Source organism: Saccopteryx leptura, chromosome 1 (genome assembly GCF_036850995.1).
Source record: "Saccopteryx leptura isolate mSacLep1 chromosome 1, mSacLep1_pri_phased_curated, whole genome shotgun sequence".
NCBI classification, from domain to species: domain Eukaryota; kingdom Metazoa; phylum Chordata; class Mammalia; order Chiroptera; family Emballonuridae; genus Saccopteryx; species Saccopteryx leptura.
The window spans coordinates 141371627-141389656 of record NC_089503.1 but is presented as its reverse complement, the minus strand read 5'-3'; the positions used below and the strand labels follow the sequence as shown (position 1 = coordinate 141389656).

At 40.2% G+C, this 18030-nt stretch overlaps 1 protein-coding gene across 4 annotated transcripts in view; it reads right to left on the bottom strand.

Moving 5' to 3' along the window:
- The window catches only part of MAST4 (microtubule associated serine/threonine kinase family member 4), a 610913-nt gene that overhangs the window by 383382 nt on the left and 209501 nt on the right, over positions 1 to 18030 (bottom strand). For all 4 annotated transcript variants that reach the window (XM_066376307.1, XM_066376251.1, XM_066376317.1 and 1 more), the window contains exon 3: positions 8675 to 8799. In XM_066376307.1, coding sequence (XP_066232404.1) covers positions 8675 to 8799 — 125 coding nt within the window. The remainder of the gene's footprint in view (positions 1 to 8674; positions 8800 to 18030) is intronic.

Genomic DNA, 18030 nt, shown 5'->3' with positions numbered 1-18030 from the left:
GCCTTCCCAGGAAGGACAATACATACATAAGGCAATGAATATTTTCCTTTATTTTATTTATTTATTTTTTTTTCCAAAGTGAGAAGCAGGGGGAGCAGGGGGAGGCAGACAGACTCTCACATGCACCTGACTGGGATCCACCCAGCATGCCCACCAGGAGGCGATGCTCTGCCTATCTGGGGCATTGATCCATTGCAATCAGAGCCATTCTAGCACCTGAGGTGGAGGCCATGGAGCCGTCCTCAGCGCCCAGGCCAACTCTGCTCCAATGGAGCCTTGGCTGCGGGAGGGGAAGAGAGAGACAGAGAGAAAGGAGAGGGGAAAGAGTGAAGAAGCCAATGGGCACTTCTCCTATGTGCCCTGGCCAGGAATCAAACTTGGGACTTCCACACGCCGGGCTGATGTTCTACCACTGAGCCAACTGGCCAGGGCCCATGAGTATTTTTCAATCTTTGCAAAATGTAAGGAAGAAACAACCAGGATACTAAGTTGTTTTTTTTTCCTTAAAAAAATTTTTTTTAAAGATTTTATTTATTCATTTGAGAGAGGATAGAGAAAGAGAAAGGGGGGGGGGGAGAAAGGGAGAGAGAGAAGGGAGACACAAGGAGGGAGGAGCAGGAAGCATCAACTTTCATATGTGCCTTGACCGAGCAAGCCCAGGGTTCCAAACTGGGGACCTCAGCGTTCCAGGTCGACACTTTATCCACTGCGCCACCACAGGTCAGACCAGTATACTAAGTTTTAAGTGACTACTTCTGGGTGGAATTTCATAAAAAAATATATCTCCCCCCAAATAAGTAGTTCTTCGTTTATTTATAGACATCACAATGTACTTCACATGTTTTCTGCTACTTATTCTCATGGTAGCCAGCTACGCTTACAGTAAGGATGCACACTTTGAGTACCTCTTCACAAAGGCACTATTTACATTATAGTGAGCATTTTATAGTTTGTTTTTAAGATGATCTTTGATTTACAGACTCATGTTATCCAGCTCTGTGGAAGGGCCCAGGTGAGCCTATAATAAGATTTATCTTCACGGATTAGGCCTGCCCTATAATAATCAGCTCAGGGCTCCCTATCGCTATTTTAGCACTGAGTTATGAAAATGCATCCCTTTACTATAAACAGAACCTAGCTCAGAGGGTAATAACTAGGAGATGTATTACTCCTGGAATACAAGCACCCCTGAGACTCTGATTATAATGTCCACAGCTGAAGGCACTATTTCACAATTGAGATTACTACTTTCCAGATGAAAAAAAAAATTTGAACTGTGGAATAATGCCTTCAGCTACATACATTGTAATCACACTCAGCAACTCCTGTATCCCCAGAGCAGTAGAGGATACCCACAGTTAATATGGTAAACTGATTTAGGGAATAGAAGAAAGAAGTTATAAGAGGAAGCCAAGCATGGATAAGCCCAGTTTTATACTTGCTTTATCTGGGGACTTTGGCGCATAAGTTCAATGTGTTCAATTACCATATCAATATCACTAAAAATCAACAATACATGTAAAAAAAGATTATTTTTCACCTAACAAACTAGCAAAGTGACATGATTTATTTAGAAGACAATACTGACTGCTGGCCAGAGTATAGTGAGATGCACTTTCTCAATATATGGAAATATAAATTTGTAGAACATTCCAAGAAATAATTTAGCAAAAGTATGAAGTACATTCACATCCTTTACTATAGCAATCTCACTCCAAGAATGTACCTTGAAAAAATAATTAGAGGTGACAAGGACTTATTAAAAGCCTACTCATCACCATTATTTGCAAGAGGAAAAACTTGAAAATAACCTAAAGGCTAAAAATAGTTTTACAGACTGTAAGAAATCCTTATGTTACACAGCCTTTCAACTGAGTTATAATAGCTAAGGAGAAATGCTAATTCACAGTTGAATTCTGCAACTTTGGTTAAGCAATTTATCCAAGGGCATTCAAATTGTTCCTGCATCAATATTTAACAGGTACTCTTTCACTGTTAACTAATTGGACTTCGGCTCAGGTTTTTGTTTTTGAGCTATAAGGCTAATGAAGTATTGATATAATATTAAATGACTGCAAATAAAGTCTGTAGCCTAAATAAATGCTGACATTATGTCAGTACATTCTGAATGAATTAAAAAGGAAAAATGCACTTTTGCATACGTTTAGTGAATTTTCCCTGACTCTTCATAATGCATTTTTGCAAATGAAAAAGATGAATATTCATCAAGGCTCCCTGAATGTATTACAGTTTAAATAGTTTGGCTTTCATATTTATAGTACATCATGAAACATTATTTTTCCATTAAAAAAATGGATACAATGTCAAAAGAGGGCCACTGATGAAACATAAAAGTATACCACTTAACTTAATATTAAAAGTTGAAAAACAATATTTAAAAGCACTCCCTCCCTTTAACAAAATTAACTCTTCAAGAAAGATTTCTTCCAGTTTGTTGGGTTGGTGAATTTTGAGTGAAAATGAAAAAAGAAACAGTTATGCCACCACCATGCAAGGAGGTGAGGACAAAGAGGCTATTACCTGAAATAAAGTGATTGGAGAGAAAAGCGTCCCCCTTCTGATAGCACCGTCTCAGCTAAGCCTAGCTGACAAGTCCCAAGAGACATTTTCCCTACCCACCCCAGGGACACTACCGCCAGCCAGCATTTTTATGACAGGCACTGTGCAGAGTAGCACCCAGAGTTCATTCATGTAACCCCCACAATAATCTACGAAGGTTACTACAACCATTAGCTCTGCTTCACGGATGAAGAAACTGAGGCTCACACAGCTAACAAATAGAAACTAGAGTTGATCTCTTAACCACACTGCTTCTTCCCCTCATTTCCATCTTCCCTCTGAATTACTAGAGTTTAGTCCTGAACACAGTTAACACAGTGAACTGGTCTCTGGCTTGAAGAATAGCTTCTTCATTAGGCTAAATAATAAAAACCTAAAAAGTTAATTACAGATTAAAACAACAACAAAAATAAACAGAAGTCCACTCTAGGACACTAAAAAATTGTACATAACAAAAATCCATTTGCTTACGCACTCAAGTCTTCTGTGAGCACCTACTATGTGCCAGGCACTATTCTAGGCTCTGAAGAAATGGCTGGGAAAACAAAAAATAGCTTCACCTCATAAAGTTTTCATTAGATATTAAGAGGTATATACCGTATTTCCCCAGGTATAAGACGCTCCGATGTATAAGAGGCACCTTAATTTGGGGGCCCGAAATTTGAAAAAAAAATGTATTACATAATGTTATTGAACTCAAGTTTTATTCATCAGAAAATTCATACAACTCTTCATCACTGTCAAAACTCCCATCCATTAGCTTGTTCTCATCTGTGTCTGATGACGAATCACTGTCTGCAACAATGAGCACAAAAATAAGCACAGGAAAGCGGGAAATGCAAGTAAGAACATCTACAGTCACTGTATAAGACACACCCAGTTTTTAGACCCCAAATTTTTCGAAAAAATGTGCATCTTAAACATAGGGAAATACAGTAATAAAATCAGCAAATTATGTAGTATATTGAAAGTAGATAAAGCTATGGAGAAAAATGAATGAGCAATATTGGGGGGCACATGCAGTGTGGGAACAGTTTCAAACAGGATGGATGGGTCAAGGAAAACCCTATTAGAAAGAATGTGACAAGCATGTTCACACAAACCATAAGCCTCGTGATTCAAATCACACAGAAAATCGGAGAAAAATACTGAAAACTAATTTTTACTGTGTTTCTGCCATCTATCTCTTACTCCAAAGTACAGAAAAAGTGGATGTTTCTTATGGCGACATACACCATTTCTAGACTTTAACCATCAAGGTTCACTACCCTATTTTCCTACAGAAAAAAAAAGTCACCACTGGTCCCGCTTTCGCCTCCTGAAATTTCCATCTCTCTTGCCAGAAAGCAGCATCTGTATCAATCCCCCTGCTTCTGACGACTATGACTTCTTTGATAAACTGCCCATGTGTGTGGGGAGGGACAGAAAGATGGAGGGAGCAAATGGGGAAATGAGTTTTCCCCTCTTTAGATTAATGTATATGAAGTATATATCTGACACTTCATCAGCACTCCCGGCTGGTGTCCCAGCGGGCGGACACTGGCTGAGCATGTATTCTGCCAGCCACCAGGCTACTTAGGACGAATTGGCAACATGCCATTTATCTGAAATGCCCAATGTGTCTGAGAGAGGGAGCACAACTACATTTAGCATTGCCAAGGAAAACTAGATACTTTGGGCTAGGAATTAATCTCCTTCTTGAGAAGGTAGTTAGCATTACCTTCAAGCTTGCCTATGGCATTTAAATGACTATAGGTCATACATTCACTAAAATTCATACCAACCAAACCACAGGGCCTTCATTTATATCTTACTAACATATGAATACCTTTCAGCCATGGGGCCCTCGTGTATATCTTAGTAACATATGAATATCTCTCGGGTTGAGGGTCTACACTTTTCTGTTGTGCTGAACAGAAATTCTGTTATATCATGTTGTAATGCTGTTATTTTGACATAAGCCGCTTTGATTCCTATTTTTCCAATTTTCCCACACTTGAACACACATTTCGCTTTAACTTCCTTCTTCAATGAATCAACATAATATTTAAACCAATGTGATTACAGGACTGCTTACAAGCAGATTAATAAAAATCTCCTTGAATGTGGACATTAAGCTCTTTACAGTTTTGTCACCATATTTTCTAAGCAGCTGATGAAATTAAATGGGATTTGGCCCATTACATGGACTTCGAGGCTATCATAATTGTAGGATGCACACTGCACAGTAAAACCAAAGAGGTTTTGACGGATGATCTTATTAGGTCACCCATTACAGCACACAGAATCACACCATCACTCTCGCCTCACAACTAAAAAAATCTGTCACTCTGTAAGAATAATTACTTGTTCTATTGATATTATTCACTGAATACCTCCTACATGCAAGGCATTGTGCTAGAAACAGTGAGGAGTAGAAAGCCAAATCAGACAGGTTTTCTGCCCTGAAGGAGCTTGCAATCTAGCAGGAGAATATTAGGCATAAACACAAAGCTCTTTTTAAAACAAAGGTGCACTGTGATCCATGCTAAGGAGAGTCAGGAGGAAGAAGGTTGACTTACAGCTCACTCTAAGGTGAGTCGGGTGAACAGAGATGCCAGGAGAAAGAATCAGAGCGAAGCATGTTCTATTCTAAAACATTCCTCCAGCCTGCCCTGTGGTGGTGCAGTAGATAAAGCGTCAACCTGGAAAGCTGATAATGTTATCGTTCCTATTCTGTATGTCATTTTTGATGTTCTAAATAAAGCAGAGCCCGTCTTGTTGGAAAGAAAAAACAAACAACAACAAAAAATACAGAAAGCCAAGGTCGCCGGTTTGAAACCCTGGGCTTGCCTGGCCAAGGCACAGACAGAAAGCAACTACTATGAGTTGATGCTTCCTGCTTCTTCCCGTTGCCCTTCTCTCTCTTTTTCCTCTCCTCTCTCTAAATGTCAATAAATAAAAATTTAAAAAAACTTTTGGAAAAAAAATAAATAAGGAAGGAATAAACCCAGGTTTTTCTCAAAATAAATAAATAAATAAATAAGATGCACCTCTAGAAACATCAGCTTGTTGAGAAGATAAAAGGGAAAAGGAGGAGGAGGGGAGAAAAAGAAAGTTTAATAGGTGTATATTTCCATCTATTGAGCAGCACTCTCAAATCTCTTAGTTGTAATCAACAGAGACACTTTGGACATAGCCCAATCCAAAAAACAAGTAACATGAGTACTTCTGCAAGGGGTATGAAAAGCAGATGTCATCCACATGTCCCGAGGGACACAATGACATAAACGATGTGGCACAGAAACCTTGACCAATATGAGCAGAACGAGGAACTCGAAGTTCTCGGCCTGGCAGCTCTCCTCCAGCTGCTGCCACTGTTCCTACAACACAGGTCAGACAACAGAAGGCTTGCTCAAACAGCTCGCAAATAGTTTTCTTTGGACTACAATTAGAAACTAATGAAACTTCTGAGTTGAAAGGTATGGTGAGGGCTACATTTTAAACCTTCACTGTCTAGTAGTAAATGGTTAATCAAGTCTGGCTTCTGTTTCCAAACTTACCCATAATATGTTAAGAATAGAAGTATTAATACTGCTAACATTTGAGACTTGTTATGTGGCAGGTACTATTTTAAGTTTGCTTGCTATGGTATTTTAGCATTTCCTCTAGTTTTGCTCTTAAGCAAACACTATGAAAACTTGCAGGATGGATAAGCTAAAAATTTAAGTGACACTTTAATAAGAATGTCATCAGACAGATTTTGGGAAGTACTCTTCTGTTTTTTATTAATGGTTTTCATTCTTTTTAAAGATTTTATTTATTGATTTTAGGAAGAGGAGAGAGAGAAGGGGGTTGGGAGGAGCAGGAAGCAACTCGTAGTAGTTGCTTCTTGTATGTGCTATGAAGGGCAAGCCTGAGGTTTTGAATCAGTGACTTCAGCATTCTAGGTTGACACTTTATCCACTGTGCCACCACAGGTCAAGTGAATCATCCTCATTTTTCTATCTAATTCCTAAATACCTTAAGTAAATAAGTTCATGTCTTTGAGTATGTAACTATCATTATTAGATTATATATATATATATATACATATATATGTGTGTGTGTGTGTGTGTGTATACACACATTACTTTGTGAAAATGTTTCTCTAATCAGAATTTTCTTGGCAATAAACACACAAGATTACTGTTTAAGTGTTAAGAATAATATTGCAGTGGCCCAAAAACCACTTCTGTTTTTTAAAAATCACTAATTGTGAGGAACTTTCCTTTTTCCTGAAAAAGTAAATGCTTATAGTAAAATAAGCCTTTGCTAAAATTTCCCAAGAAGAATAAGTAACTTTGAACTTGGAGCTGAGATGGAGGAAAATCTTATCATCACTTTAATTACACCTTTAAAATGAGCCCCAGAATTTTTATGAGAGGACAACAATGAATTTTTGGCTTAAAGATCATAGTCAATTTTAAGAAATTGAGTGACTTGCCAAGTTCCCACAGCTCCCTAAAGGCAAAAGCAGGACTATAAGCTAGACCTATATCACATCTATCTGCATTATTGAATGATTTCTAAATATCCAACATAATCTATTACCAATGCATAAAATTATAAAGCATCACAACGTACTGATTTACATATTATTTGTATCATCATCAGTAAAGGATGTTAAAAAATCCATTTCCCTACCATACCACCCTTACCACCAATGCAAAAATAACTTGCAAAACTTTTAGGCCAAAGGTTAAAGTCGAGAAGTAATGGATCCACTAGAAAACAAAATTTTGGTAAGGCTCATGGTTAAAATAAAGGTGGTCTTTGGAAAAAATACAAAAGAAGAAATGTAGAAGTCTGTGCTGCTAACAAATACACAAATATTTATACCATGTGCCAATTGGTAAATGTGGAGAAAGTGCTGGAGTTGAAATAATGGCCATTTTTAATTATTATAGAAAAGAAGGGTCCAGGAAAGAATCACCATTGACATGGAAATCTAGAAGAAATTTTTGATAAGAAGCATGTTTGCAAAGTCTGACAGTATCTAACTCCTTGAAGAGAAAATACAAGAGAAAAGGTCTAACTGCAGTGGAGAAACTGGACAACACCCTGACTGAAAAAAAAAAATGAACTGCACAGAGAGGGGCAGATGGGCCACATGTGGTGGCAGATGGCATGCCCTAAGAGGACATGACATCACCCATGTCATATTCTGGCCTGGAATGCAAGAGCATAAATCTCACCACGAAGAAATATCAGACATAGCAGACACATATAATATGAAAAACATGCCATTAAAAAACATGGGCATGTAGTCTTCAAAAATATCGATGTCAAAAAGGCAAAAAAAATAATAAAGGCTATAAAAAATTCCAGATTAAAGTAGACCATGTAGATAGGACAAATTCAATACATACTCTAGACTGGATCCTATATGAGAGAAGGGAAAATGCTATAAAAGATATTAATGAGCCAACAGATAAAATTAAAATGCAGGTGGCAGAGTAGATAAAAGGCTTATGTCAGCCATAAATTTACTGGAGTTGATTGCTGTGATATATACAAGTTACCCCCAAACAGTTAAAAAACCTATGTGTGTCTATACATATATATGTGTACACACGTAACCCATGTGCGTCTATACATATATATGTGTACATATGTAACCCATGTGCGTCTATACATATATATGTGTACACATGTGTATGTACAGACGGAGAGACAGCAATTGACAAAGCAAGTTGGGCAAGAGGTTAATAGTTGAATCTGTGTAAATGAGCAACTGGTATTCTATTATTTTCTTATTCTTGCTACTTTTCTGTTAGTTTGAAATTATTTGCAAATAAAAGTTTTTTTTAAAAGTGTAGGAACATTTATTTCCTTTTGAGGGAAGAGAGCAGAGACAGAGCCAAGTTGACAGAAATACTTCAAATTGGCGGGGTGAAGGGGAGGCTTGGAAGAAAGCACATTGAAAGCAAGGAAGTTCACATTGCCAAATCTGTGCTTAATGTTAAATGTAAGTTTAAATCTAATTAAACTTGATAAAATTAAAACATCTCCTAGGGAGATGGCCAGACGGGTCAAACCCAACCCACAGCAGACAGAGCCCAGAGATACTCACCAGGCTGGCTGTGAGCGAGGGCGCCGACTGGCCCAACGCCTGGCTGCGCATGCGCACGAGATTGGATGTCTCTGTGGAGGCTGACCAGGCCTGTCCCGTCATGGGGTTTGGAAGGAGGTATCTCCCTGTTGGGGTTAAAGAGAAGACAATGTAAGTGGCAGGCAGAACAGTAGCACTTCCATGGCATTGGCAGATCCCTTCTTGTCCATCTTTCTAAATTAATTCTGCCATAATTACATTTACCAATAGCAGCAAGAGGCAAATTGTTTTTTATTAAGTCAAGAGGTCCAGTGGCAAGTTCTGACCTGATTTCCCACATAAACCCAAGAAAGAAAACCTCTTCACATCCAGTATCTGTAGCTTTACTATAAGGGCAGAATGAAGTATCTTTTTTTTTTACAGAGACAGAGAGAGAGTCAGAGAGAGGGATAGACAGGGACAGACAGACAGGAACGGAGAGATGAGAAGCATCAATCATTAGTTTTTCGTTGCGCATTGCGACACATTAGTTGTTCATTGATTGCTTTCTCATATGTGCCTTGACTGCGGGCCTTCAGCAGACCGAGGAATCCCTTGCTCGAGCCAGCGACCTTGGGTCCAAGCTGGTGAGCTTTTTGTTCAAACCAGATGAGCCTGCGCTTAAGCTGGCGACCTCAGGGTCTTGATCCTGGGTCCTCCACATCCCAGTCCGATGCTCTATCCACTGCGCCACTGCCTGGTCAGGCAGAATTAAGTCTCTTGTTAGTACTTCTGCCTATTCCATGGGGAGGTAATGAGAATATATATAAATACACAGAGCAATCTCAGCATCTTAGAATAAATGTGTGCATTTACAAACGTACTTTTAAAATGTCTAATATGGAAAGTGATCTAGGATTCATCTGGAAAAGAGTCTACAAAGTGAAGATCATGACCAACAAAAGGAAGGGTCAGAATTCTTTCAAGGTGAAAAGGGGCTGGTGCCTGTGTCTCCCAGCTTCTCTCTCTCAAGCACTGGCTGGTCATCCAACCACGTCCACAGAACACATAATTGTATCCATTTGCATAAATCAGGACATCAATGTCAGTCGAGCTTCACTGAGCCATTTACATCAGCCGTGAACTCTAATATATGTGTGTGCCTCTGAAAGTCAAACAGCTGAACCAATTCACACTGTATTACTTCCTTAGTACATGGGCTAAACTAGTTATTAATATGCAAGAAATAAGGCTCTTTGAATTCAGGAAGTTAGGATGGACATGAATATTCACATAGTAATGCTGCTCAGTTAAAGCAGAGGCCATGTTTGATTTTTATCTGCTTTGCCCCATTGCTATCACAATGACTGGCCATGGTAAGTGCTTATTAAATATTTGTTGAACGATGAAAGAACCAGTGAGCACTTCTTTCTTGGGGGGACAATGAAAGATGGCAGGTAACCCACAGAATGCCATCTAAGGGGGACTCTAGCTTTGTGCCTCTCAGAATCAGGAGGGATTACAACCACATATGTGGCCAGTGGCTCTGGAGGAGAGGCGACATTTGTTCCTTAGATTTTTCCCAACAGATATGCTCCTTATAAAAGAGCCCCACTCTCTTACCTATGGCATACACTTCATAAGCATATCCCCCTGGTTAATACTGTTGTATTATATTAACTAGTTGACTATTAGTGTCCATGCTAACTCACTAGCAGCACTTCCAAAGTATAGGAGCTAGGGGCAGCTCTCATCAAGTCTCCATGTTGAGAAGTCTAATGCTTTAGTACAAGTGCTTTCAGAAATATATATTTTTTCATTGCAAAGGGAAAATGGTCCCTTATTTTGCCAAAATTGCTTTTCACTCTCTTATTATATAATGAAAGCACAGACTCTAGAGAAAACTAGATCAACTTTTGAGATATTGATCTATAGCTCAATGACACTAGGGAAGGAAGTTAGTCAACCTCTCCTGGTCTTGATTTTTCCATCTCTAAAATAGGGATAGAATAGATGATAGGCCTGACCACGTAAAGTTATTGAGGGGAATATAATACTTTATAAGTAAAGCACTCTGTCAATGTTAGCTATTTAGCCATAACAGTAGTAAAAATAAAAATCTTTTTTTTTTTGCTTGGATTTGGTTTCTTGTCACTCAATGGTAGAAAATGTAAATATATATAAAGAAAAGAAATCACCTACCATCACACCAGAGAAAGCCACCATAAACATTTCAGTGATTTTCTTCCAAATTTTCTAACTGCAACCTCTATTTTCTAGCAAAATTGATTTTGGCACATGCTCCCCTCAACACCACATCATAGGTTATGACCTTTGCTAAGCAAAAAAATGGAGCAAGTCAATTGAAGCATAAACCTATCACTAAAAATTCAAATATAATTATACTCTGTGGTTCTGGTCACCATCTCAAAAACAAGCAGATATATTTTGTGCAGGATATGTTACATTTAAAGTCTAGAAATTTTATTTTTCCTTGCCTTATTTTGAAACATGAACTAAAAACTGGACTAAAATAGGCTTTGGGAAATCTCCAAACAAATAGGGAAAACTATTGAACAATATTACAATAAAGGACAGTATTTCTTAAAAACTGTTGTTATCTCTGGCAGGGAAAATGGGGACTAGTGTAAGGTTGGTGGATAATGGGGGATGGTCACATGGGGAACTCAGACCCGCGAACTTTGGCTAGGACCGCCCACAACCAAGTGCGCCAAAAGGAGGCTTCACAGGAACCGTTTGGAAAAAAGTGATCATCTGCCAGCCAGTGGGATTTCACCACGTCATGTTAGCTCCACTTCCCTAGAGGGACCCTTTAAATATCTCCCATGTGGTTTAACCTTTGCAACTTCCCTGGCCTTCATCTCCTCCATCTTTCTTTCTTCGGGGCCAGGGAACCTTGCCAGGCGGGATGTGCGCTCTGTACTCAATAAAGCTGTTTGCTATTCCACACTTTGTGGCTCTGGCCTCTTCCTTCCTTCTCGGCGGGGAAAAATACCTTACAACTAGGTCCAGGGAGAAAGATGCTATAATATTTTGTTGTTCTAAAAATTATCTGCAGGGCATAATGGAAGTTTAAAGAATTAAGTTTTCCTAAAAACTATATGATTCCATACATAGGTGGGACATAAAAAAATGAGACTCAGGGACATGGGCAAGAGTGTGGTGGTTACAGTGGGGGAGGAGAAAGGGGGGAGGAGGGAAAGGGAAAGGGAAAGGGTGGGGGGAGGGGAGGGGCATAAAGAAAACCAGATAGAAGGTGACAGAAGAATTCATTTTCATTCATGGTTTTAATAAATTTAATATTAAGATTTTTGTATATATCTGAAGAATGTGGCAAATATTAAGCTTTGATATAGTTCACTGGCCAGTCTATGTAGTTGTATTGAATTATTCTCTATTAATTTCTGTATATGATGTATATGCTTTTAATGATTTCTATCAAAAAAGCACTTCAAATCTAACATGGCAAAGCAGCCTAGAGCACATTCCTTCCACCACTCCTAATGGCAGTTCCTAAGGGCACATCAGAGAGGGACGCGGGTAACGGGGAAGGCTCTCCAAGGCGTCCGGGTGGGCTGAGAACCCCTGCTAACAGGACACACAGGCTCTTTGCTCTGAAGTCACTAACACTCCCACATACACTTTACTTGTTGCTACCTCTTGTGTGAGTCTAATCGTGGTAACAAGACCATAGGTGTGCCTTGTCAAAGATAAGCAGAGCTGGACGCTACTTAGAGTGGTAAGTACAGATTTTCATCAGTATTAACTACTGCAACAGGAAAAAAAGAATCCAGCATGAAACGCACTTTCCATCAATCTGTACAGAAGGAACTGGGTATTTCTCCAGGAGAAGGAAGGAGGAGGGCAGGGAGCAAGTGGGAGCTCAGTTGAGTCAGGAAAGTGAATCATCACAAAGGGTCAGTCAGTGGAACTGCAGTCAAGCCAGCTCATCTGCTAGGTGGCCATTATCAATCAGAGTTAGATTTCTACCCTACCACAGAGACTGGCAGACAGAGACCCTACCTGTTGGCCAGAACAAAGAGTAAATTTTTTGGCAGCCTTGAGTTTTCTCAAGCAGGATTGCTTGAGAAAAACACTAGGATTGCTCTGGCCAGATAGCTTGGTTGGTTAGAGCAGTGGTCCCCAACCTCTTTTGGGCCACAGACTGGTTTAATGTCAGAAAATATTTTCACAGACCAGCCTTTAGGGTGGGACAGATAAATGTATCACGTGACTGAGACAAGCATCAAGAGTGAGTCTTAGATGGATGTAACAGGGAATCTGGTCATTTTTAAAAAATAAAACATCGTTCAGACTTAAATATAAATAAAACAGAAATAATGTAAGTTATTTATTCTTTCTCTGCGGACCGGTACCAAATGGCCCACGGACCGGTACCGGTCCGCAGTCCGGGGGTTGGGGACTACTGGGTTAGAGTACCGTCCCAATATGCAGAGGTTGCCGGTTCGATCCCCAGTCAGGGCACATACAGAAACAGATTGATGCTTCTTTCTCTCTCTCTTCTCCCAACCCCCTTCCTCTCTCTCTAAAATAAATAAATAAATTTTAAAAGAAAATAAAAGAATAATATGAAGAAGCTAGGGTCATCCTGAGGATATAGCCTTGAGCTGTTAAAAACTTTGCAAGTGTTTGGTCAAGGCTGAGCCCAGCTGGAGTTTGGCAAGAAGAGACTCTGTGAACCTTGAATTCCTTTGTGACTTAACAGATCCTAACCCAAAGGGAGCCGTTTTGTGTTCAATAATTGATTAGTTGTTTTGTTTGTTTGCTTGATTGTTTTAAAGAGAGGGGAGGGACAGGAAGCATCAATCTGCAGTTGCTTCTCACTTGTGTCTTGACCGGGTAAGCCCAGGGTTTTCGAACCAGTGACCTCAGCACTCCAGGATGCTTTATCCACCACGCCACCGCAGGTCAGCCTTGATAAGTCTTAGAACTGAGTTAGAAATACGTTCTTGAACTTAACCAACTTAACAGGACATAAAAGTCGTTGCCAGTAACAGTAAAAATTAATTGCTGTAGTTACGGTTGACTCTAGAGTCAGACTGCTGAGTGACAAGTCTGTCCCCAAAACTGATTCCATAACATATTCATGGACTTCTTCAGGCCTCAGGCTCCTCAGCTGTAAAATAGGGATAAACTTACGGCGTGGTTGAAAATCAAAAAAAGGAAATATATTATATAAGGAATATTTTAATACATGCAAAGTCTAAAACAAGAAGTACAAAGGGCTACCCAACAAACAATGAATTATAAGGTGAGCAAGAAATAAGATTTTGTTAAGCCACTGAAAAAAATAATTGAATGAGGAATCATGTATCTACATATATGATGAAATGTTTACAATTCTGTTGCAGGTTGCATTTTAAATGTCATTACTCTTGTGTGAGCCTGTCCTTAGGAATCATTTGGATGTTACAAATTGGAGGGTCTGTTAGCACAACACATGGGATATTTTATTCCTGCCTAGACCCCCATTAGTGTTAATAGGGAGAATAAGACAACAGATGGATTGAAGGCAGTCATTAGGAGGCACTAACACTGTGCCATAGTTGGTAGTGATTACATCAAACTTTATATAAATTCCCTTTCTGATGACTACCAAGAGCTTCTAAAAAGTGTGTTGCTGTTGTATTCATGCATCATTTGCTGCCCACAATTTAAGAAAATTAGCATCTGTCAACTGCAGTATTCAGCTGCAGAGGGTGGAAATTAATGGATAATACCATTCCCAATTTGCTGTATGAGAGGTGAGCTTGCCCAGCAATCTGGCTATGGTTTAACACTGAGCGGAGCTTGCTGCTACAATCGGAACTTTGATCAGGTCTATGCATTTTGGAAACACATTTCTAAAATTCCAATATGTTCATTGAAACATTCCTTAAATATTTTCTACCGACATAACAAGAAATTGAGAGGCAATAATAGAGGCCTGTATTAAAGCTAGAACCTGTTAGCCAGCATGGTGCAAGAGCCTGTCAGGTGTGGGTGATTAGAATGGGCTTTTATTCTGGATATTGTTACTGTTTTGGTCGCAGAGCCTCCACTTACCAGAGTGAGTGGGACGACCCAGAACCTTTGAAGGTTATACATTAAAAAGAGCAAATGACTGAGCTCAGACCCAGATTGTGCCTTGGTTCTATCTCAGCTGCCTGTGGTCTCTATCCTGATATGTGTTTTCCTTTGTTTCCATCCTGAATTCCAAGAAACAAAATGCAAGAGCTCCATAAACACATGCTTTCAAACATGAGCTACGTCCATGCCTTCATGGCACCCCCAAAGCTTGAAGACAAAAATATCAGGTCAGCAATATTTTTAGCAGAATGGCTATATAAAGAATTAAATATAGCCTCTGGAGGCATACTTTACCATCAAGGAGTAATGGTACCTGACTAGATTTAAAAGCTTCCAGTAAAAAAAGGTTCCATATCACCTGGAGTGCACCATAGATTTAGCAGTCAGTCCACAGTCTCACATTTTGGGTTATTTCCCTTAGAGTACAAACAGGACATCAAAGGGAAAAATAAGCCCTAGTGACTATATCACAAAGCAGCCTTCGAATAAGGCTTCTGGTGCTCAGTTATGCATAGAACTCGGAAAAGGTCTGTTTATGCCTCTGAGGCACCAACCAGGAACAAAGGGGGAGCTGAAGAGGCCCATGTTGCTCCCCGGGGTTTTGAGGAGGTGGAGGAGCCGCACATGGGAGGGAAGGAGAATGGGGGTAGCATTGCAGAGGCCCAGGGCCTGGGGACAAATAGAACAATGGGAAGCTAGCAGTGTACTGGAACCAGGAGCAGAAAGATGGGGAGTCACATGCTCACATCTCTTACCCTAAATCTTTACCTTTTGACTACCAGGCTGCTGCTAACCTGAGTAGATACTGAAGCTCTCCCAGTAGCCCCCAGAAAGTTCACATCTGCCACGAAGGTGGGAGGAGGGACATTCCCGGCATTTTACCCTCCCCACTGCCTATTGAAACCTCCCTTGCTTAATTTCACTTCTGAGTATTCACACACAAGAGTTGAAAGCAGTGACTTCAACAGCTATTTGTACACCATATTCATAGCGGCATTATTCACAATAGCCAAAGGGCAGGAACAGCCCCCACGTCCGCTGGTGGATGAGTGGATAAACAAAATGTGGTACATACAAGGGAATATGATCCAGCCTTTAAAAGGGAGGAAATTCTGGCACATGCTACAACATGCTAAATAAATAAGCCAAAGCCTTTGAGACAAATATTGCATGATTCCACTTACAGGAGGTTCCTGGAATAGTCAAATTCATTGAGACAGAAGGGATACGTATATACGGGGGGCTGGGTAGGGGGAATGAGGACTTAGTGTTTAATTAACGGGTATCGGGTTTCAGTTCGAGATGATGAAAAGTTCTGGAGACTGGTAGTGGTGACTGCATGTCCCTGCATCAGACACTGAACAATGGTTAAAATGGTAAGTTTTGTTATGTATACTTTACCAAGCCCCCCCACACACAAAACCACCCTCCCTTGCTCAGCCAAAAACACTGCACCTTCCAAAGGAAAAAATCCTGGGGTGTTTATTGTCCAAAAGGACTTATCCACATTAAACTACATCGGCACCTGCTTTTACAAATCACACTTAATAACTTAAGCCCTTTGAATCATTTATACATCAGAGTTACTGTGTGTTTTAAGAGCCCTCCATGGAGAAAGGTTAAAGAGCGTGGTAAGTCACTGGCTGGCTCTGGGTAGAACCCATGAGTCAGCAGCCATCGCCCTCAAGTGTGCTCCATCATTATCAAGATATTCCTCTTCCATGCCCCATTGCTCACTCCTAAACACTGGTTCCCTCATCATCACGACTGTCACACCCTCAGGCAATGATAGCCTCCCTTTATCCATCTTCAGCTGTGCTGCTACCACACAGAGATGAGTTCCTTTCATCTCCCCTCTCACATGGGCAACTGACTTCCAATTTCTTGTCCCTGCTGCAAAAGAATAACTATACCTAGACAGCATCAATAATGTTGCTGAATCATTCTTCTTAATGACATAAATAAATATAATTTGAGAAACCAACAGACCTATGACCAGTGAGTGACGAAGTTCACTAACTCCTATACTGAGCTGCCTATTCTAGCCTTCCCCTTCCCCCCAAAAAAAGAAAAATGGGCTGTGTTTATTCACATAAGAACAGTCCAAAGCATAACTTTGCCCTAAAGACCTTGAAGTGAACAGTGCCTACTAGCCGGGGATATCCAATTCACAAGGAAACCAAAAGCTGAAGGGAGAGGTGGGTAGTCAGCACACGGTGATGCCAAAGGGGCCTCCAGGTGTGAGTCAAGTTTAGGGCCCTATGCAGAAGTCTCTAAACTCCACCTGTTTTACACAAGACTCAGATCCACCAGACATGCCCAATTTCACTTATCAGCAGCATTCTCTACTTAACATAGAATGGCAAGGCAACATTACTAACCACAAGGGCCAGGTGACAAAATTAGGGGGACACTTAAAAAGGAATCTTATTGCAAGCAAAGCAGAGCAGATAGCAGAAGATAATTTGGGGCAAGCCCAGACTGATTGGGGACATCGCAAATATTTCAAGAGTTACTAAATCCCAATTCCATACTGTGAGAGAGCTGGGGACTGTGGAAAAGTAACACACATGTCTACACTGCAGAAATCAAAGCCTCTGGACAAACCATGATGCTAGGGAGCAGCATCTCAAGCTGTCCCTGCCACTGTCGCCTGCAGCTGCAGATTTAAATAAAAAATAACTTCCGGTGTGGGTCATGTGGAAAGCTGATTCAAAGGAGCAGTGGGCTTTTCACCCTCAGATACAGAGGGCCACACTGTTACCCCTGCCATTTTATGATAAAAAGGCTAAAATGCCAACATACCATATATTTTTATTCTTTTTAAATTGTTATTAATTTTAATTTATTGTGTTAACATGGATTCAAGTGTCCCACTGAATATAACACCCTCACCCCTCCACTCCTGTGTCCCTATTTACATCCCTTTGCCCCCCTCCCCCAGCATCCCTCTGAGATTTCCTGTTCTGTTATCTGTATCTATGTGTTATGTATAGATAATTTCACAATCCCTTCACCTTCTCTGATCCCATCCCCTCATCTCCCTTCCCTCTGACTGCTGTCCCTCTGGTCCCTGTGACCCCGCCTCTGCCTCAATTCTGTTCCTCAGTTCACTTTGTTCATTAGATTCTACATATATGTGAGACCATATGATATTTGTCTTTCTCTGCCTGGCTTATTTCCCTTAGCATAATAATCTCCAGCTCCATCCATGTTGTTACAAAAGGTAAGGTTTCCTTCTTTTTCACAAACACGTAGTATTCCATTGTGTATATGTACCACAGCTT